Source organism: Labeo rohita, chromosome 6 (genome assembly GCF_022985175.1).
Source record: "Labeo rohita strain BAU-BD-2019 chromosome 6, IGBB_LRoh.1.0, whole genome shotgun sequence".
Taxonomy (NCBI): domain Eukaryota; kingdom Metazoa; phylum Chordata; class Actinopteri; order Cypriniformes; family Cyprinidae; genus Labeo; species Labeo rohita.
The window spans coordinates 18,923,366-18,929,365 of NC_066874.1; the positions used below are offsets into that span (position 1 = coordinate 18,923,366).

Below are 6,000 nucleotides of genomic sequence, written 5' to 3' on the forward strand. Positions count from 1 at the left end.
GGACTTCAAAATCAGCCATTAACTGCTATTATAAAGCTTGGAAGAGCCAGGACATTTTTTAATATAACTCCGACTGTATTCGTCTGAAAGAAGAAAGTCATATACACCTAGAATGGCTTGAGGGTGAGTAAATCATAGGGTGATTTTCTATTTTGGGTGAACTATCCCTTAACTATCTCTTAACTGCAGACTGTTTTTGATGCAGCAATCTGAAGTCATTTAAATATGTTGTATGGACTAATTTTCTGAGCTAAAATAGGGCATGGGATTCTACCATGAATCTCTCCATATGGGCAAATCCACTCAGTCTTCCCCCATGCTGTTCGGAGGCAGTGACGTTACTGTGAGCAACCAGCATAAGACCCTAACTTGGAGTTTGTCCCACTTTTTTGGGCATCTACAGTACCTTCCCGTAGAAACCTGCCCTCTTTTTTCTCCCTCTAGACTTGTGTTTGCATTTCCTAACCCATATCCCAGGAATGCCATCGACGCGGGCATATGCATCAGGGTCAACAAGGCACCTGGACAAGATGGATGTCTATGGATAAAAGGCACTGCTGAATAATTTGCGTTTCCCGTTAAGAAAGTTGCAGAACAATATTTCACATAGAGTCATGGCAGATTGGGGTCGACTGTGACGACTTGTGCAGCGGGTAGGATCTGGGGGTGCCAGGCTCATTTAAAAAGTGTTTCCCATCTCAGGAGTGTGGTCTAGAAAGAAATGAAGTTGAAATAGTTTCACCGTTCAGTGTCAGTGCTGGCTTCGTTTAAACTTCGTGAGGTCTTGTGTTTTTCTTCATATCATAAGTATTGGAATTTAGGCCAGTCAGTCTAGCTACAAGCAATGTGTTAAATATACAGTATTATTGTGGTATAACTATACACTTTCTCTCTTTTTCACCTTTTTTAGAAATATAGATATCAGGATGAGGATACCACGTCGCCTCCAGAACACAGCTCTCCACACCTACCAGGGGATGTGCGTCCTCCTGAGCTGGTGCAGGTGTCGGAGAAGAACATCTCCCAGATTGAGAATGTACATGGCTATGTTTCCCATTCACATATCTCTCCTATGAAGGTAAAACCTCCCAGAATATCTCTGGCTCCATGACACATTTCTGTGCTGCATGGCATCTATTCTGTCTCTGTGCACTCTGTAAACATGCTTACATGTTGTGTGTGATAGAATCTCCATCAGTGTCATGTTTACACATGCGCACAAACATACATTTACAAAATCAGTTACATTCATACCCATTAAATTAAAGACTCGGACTACAAGAAGTTACTATTTTGATAATCTAATGTGTCGTTTATTTCAAATGCGAGTGCTGGCGGATGTTTTGTTGTAGCTCACAAACACATCTTTAATCTTTAATTGTTGATTATTTTCACTATTACTGATTTTATCAATAAAAGAAGCTCTTAGGGACACTTTGGTATGAAAAAGCAGATGCGGTTATTAAAATGTCATATCTAGGATGAATATTTCAGTTTGGTGATTTGTAGGCTGTGAAGTAGTTTCTGCCACTGAAATGTGAGAAATCTTTCTAGCCTAAGATGGTTTGCTAGTTTTTGGCATGCTGGGAGCCAGATTGCAAACCAAATCAACTGAACACTAGCTTGTTCAAGACCAGGAAACCAGCTTAAAGGAAAACTCCACTTCCAGAACAACAATTCACAAATAATTTACTCACCGCCTTGTTATCCAAGATGCTCATGTCTTTCTGTCTTCAGTCGTGAAGAAATTATGGTTTTTGAGGAAAGCGTTTCAGGATTTTTCTCCATGTGATGGACTTCATTGGTGCCCTGTTTTTGAACTTCCAAAATGTAGTTTAAATGCAGCTTCAAAGAGCTCTAAACTGGGCTTCCATCCCAGCCGAGGAAGAAGGGTCTTATCTAGCGAAACGGTCTGTCATTTTTTTTTTTGGAAAATAAAAATGTGTGTGCTTTTTAAGCACAAAAGCTTGTGTAGCACAGGCTCTGGGATGCGCGTCCACGACGCTACGTACTATTGAATCATGTCGAAAGGTCACGCGAAACCACAGACCCAGTGTTTACAAAACGGATGCACAAAGACTAAGAAAGTGCAAGTAAGTCAAACAAGTTACAAACAAAAAGGTACAACAATGTCGGACGATTCTGAAGTTGTAAGAGAAAAGATGGAGTTTTTCGCCATTCTCTACCTTTTTGAGCCGGAGTACACAGACGATGAACTTAGACGTGATTCGAAGTAGTGATGGGAAGTTCGGATCATTTTACCGACTCGGACCTTTGAGTCTCATTCAGCAAAATGAACAAATCTTTTTTTCGAGTCATTTCGTTCATTTTAGCAAAATATAATTAAAATGTTACAAGTTACTTCCCTAACACATCTACTGCTTACACAAACATTGATCACACTACAAACAAGACAAAACTATAATACTATAAGAAACAGAAAAGATTAATTAATTGTTTACCTGGGTCTTTAGCCTATGTTTTCGGGTTTAAGTTGTTTGTTCATCACGTGACAGCCCCAAAAGCTCAACCAGTGCAGTGTGAACCGGAAAAATAATTGATTAGTTCATCTCTCAAGTCTTCGGGTTCGAGTCATTTGTTCATCACATGACCGCCCCATAAGATAAACGAACGACTTGAAAAACCAGGCGACTCGAAAAAGGTGAACTAATTCCAATACAGAACCTAGGATGTTGCAAAATGCGTGACTGAACGAATCACTACCCGTTCTTCCCGAGTCACATTAAAGATTCAAGAACGTTCAAGAACGACCCATCACTAATTCGTAGCATCGTGGACGTGCATCCCAAGCTTTTCTGCTTAAAAAGTATAAAAAAAATTATTTTTAGAAAAAAATGACAATCGTTTCGCTAGATAAGACCCTTCTTCCTCGGCTGGGATTGTTTAGAGCCCTTGAAGCTGCATTTAAACTACATTTTGAAAGTTCAAAATCGGGGCACCAATGCAGTCCATTATATGGAGAAAAATCCTGAAATGGTTTCCTCAAAACCATAATTTCTTTGCAACTGAAGACAGAAAGACATCTTAGATGACAAGGGGGTGAGTATATTATTTGTGAATTGTTGTTCTGCAAGTGGAGTTATTTTAAAGGGATAGTTCACCTAAAAGTGAAAAATTACCCCATGATTTACTCACCCTCAAGCCATCCTACGTGTATGTGACTTTTTTTTTTTTTTCCTTCTTTCAGACAAATACAGTCGGACTTGCATAAAAAATGTCCTGGCTATTCCAAGCTTTATACTGGCAGTGAATGGCTGTTGAGATTTTGAAGCCCAAGAAAGTGTGTCCATCCATCATAAAAAGTACTCCACACTGCGTCATAACGGTCTTCTTAAGCGACCCATTCACTGCCATTAATAAAACTTGAGCCACAACATTTTTTAATATAACTCAGATTGTATTCGTCTGAAAGAAGAAAGTCATATACACTTACGATGGCTTGAGGGGGAGTAAACCATGGGGTTATTTTCATTTTTGGGTGAACTATCCCTTTAAACCAGCAAAATAACACGTTTAGGCTGCTTTTTTTCAGCCAGGAACAGTAGATGGAGTGAATTTCACCTGTAGTGCTGTTTTGAGGCTTTGAGCTCATAACAAAGTAATGTCATCTAGCTGCATTGTTGTATAAAGTTCAACATAGCGTGTAATATATCATGTCTGCTGCTGAGAAAACAGGTCAGTAGCAGCCCTTAAAAAATAATAGCTCCGTTCCAAATGCTAGTGCCTTGCTTTCTGCTTCCTACATAAGCTGTTCTGATCCAAAACAAACCCCATAAGTCATTGGTTTGAATATTTTTGCCTGGACGTTTCAAATTTTCTACTCATGAAAATCACGTATATAAATAGTACTCATGAAGTGCTTGTGAGATTAGACTCCCAGCTGATTCAAAGTACAGTATGTGTTAGCACAATGTTAATGACACAACACTCTAAGCGCAAAGCACACACAAATGGAACATTTTAATTATATATAACTACTGTGTATTCATATAAAAGCCTATGACGTGGCTGATTGTGCATTGTGTAAGCATAATAAAAGTCAAGTGCCAAATGAGAAGATACCAAGCACAGAACTAGCAACATTACTTATTAAAAACTGGACCTCTACATAGATATCTTTGTTTATCTGGTCATCATTAATGCATTATAGCCAGTCCACAGAGACAGCTCTGCTGTACAGTGACTCAGTTTTCTGCAGCAGTCAGATGGAACTCTTAAAATATGGATGCACAGTGAAACATTTGTCAGGAAAAGACTATGTACATAGCCTGATAATGTTTTCAGTACCTTATGTTAGTACACTAATTGTTTCAGCTGGTAATTCTGTTGACTGGCCAAATGAGAAACCATTCAGGGTTAGGGGATATTTAGCATTTTTTTTAGAGAAATTCATCAGGATTTGCACGTTGTTGCTTATTTTCTGTATTGATTATGGCACACAATCTGCAGAATTTTGCAGAATGGATTTAAGTTTGATACATTTTTGTTAAACTGACCTGGAAGTATTACTATCATATCGGTAGCTAAAAGCAGAAGATATAAAATAATATAATATTGCATAACATTATTGTCCTCCCCAAGTAATGCAATAAAGCAATTAGCAATAAAAACTTTCCATACACTTGGACTCTTTTAGGGCTCTTTATTGTTGCCTTTGTACAGAAGCCAGTTTCTGCCACTGAATAAAAAATGTAAAAAAGGTAATTGCACATTTTAATTTTTTTTTTTTTTTCACAATTGTGAGTTAACATCTAATTCTGACATTTTTCCTCGGAACTGTGAGATATAAACTCGCAATTTTTTTTCCCTACAATCGCATAATGTAAACTCACAATTCTGACTTTCTAAATGTGCAATTCTGACTGTTTTTTCCTCAGAGTTGCGTGATATAAACTCACAAATGTGAGTTATAAAGTCAGAATAATAGGATACAAACTCGCAGTTGTGAGATATAAATTCAGAATTCTGAGGTAAACTTTGTATCTTGCAATTCTGACTTTCTCAAAATTGAAAGTTCATCTCGCAATTCTGACTTTTTTTTTTCCTCAGAACTGTGATTTTAAACTCACAAATGCGAGTTATAAAGTCAGAATAATGGGATATAAACTCGCAATTGCAAGATATAAAGTCAGAATTGCAAGATAAACTTCGTATCTTTCAATTCTGACTCTCAAAATTGCAAGTTTATCTTGCAATTCTGACTTTTTTTCTCACAATTGCATAATGTAAACCCTCAGTTCTGACTTTTTTTTCTCAGATATAAGCTCACAAATGCAAGTTATAAAGTCACAGTAGTGGGATATAAACTTGCAATTGTGAGAAATAAAGTCAGAATTAAGTGAAACTTTGTACCTTGCGATTCTGACTTTTTCTCAAAATTGTGAGATATAAACTCACAGTCGAGTAATAAAGTCAGAATTGCTAGATAAAATTTTTATCTTGCTATTCTGACTTTTTTCTCAATTCCCAATTTATCTTGCAACTGTGAATGCTCACAAATGCGAGTTATAAAGTCAGAATAGTGGAATATAAACTTGCAATTGTGAGAAATAAAATCAGAATTGTATCTTGCGATTCTGACTTTTTCTCAGAATTGTGAGATATAAACTCGCAATTGTGAGCTATAAAATCAGAATTGCAAGATAAACTTTGTATCTTGCAATTCTGACTTTCCTCAGAATAGCGGATTTATATCTTGCAATTTTGAGAAAAAAGTCAGAATTGTGAGATGCAAAGTAGCGATTGAGAGGAAAAAACGTCAGAATTCTGACTTAAGTTGCAATTATTTAATATTCATTTGCGGACTCTGCGGGACATTTTATTCTCCATTTTTATAATAACTTTGCAGCTTTTTGAGAATTTGTAATACTAATGATTTTAGAAATGAATTTACCACAACGCAGGACCATTTAAGAATAACTATTGAAGAAAAAAAATAGAAATGGGTAGCTGTACAAAAAAAAAAAAAAAAAACCCTCA

At 36.9% G+C, this 6,000-nt stretch overlaps 1 protein-coding gene across 22 annotated transcripts in view; it reads left to right on the forward strand.

The window, feature by feature from the left end:
• Positions 1 to 6,000, forward strand: part of dlg1a (discs large MAGUK scaffold protein 1a) — a 144,284-nt gene that overhangs the window by 47,418 nt on the left and 90,866 nt on the right. For all 22 annotated transcript variants that reach the window (XM_051113474.1, XM_051113475.1, XM_051113477.1 and 19 more), the window contains one exon: positions 911 to 1,078. In XM_051113474.1, the coding sequence (XP_050969431.1) occupies positions 911 to 1,078 (168 nt within the window). The remainder of the gene's footprint in view (positions 1 to 910; positions 1,079 to 6,000) is intronic.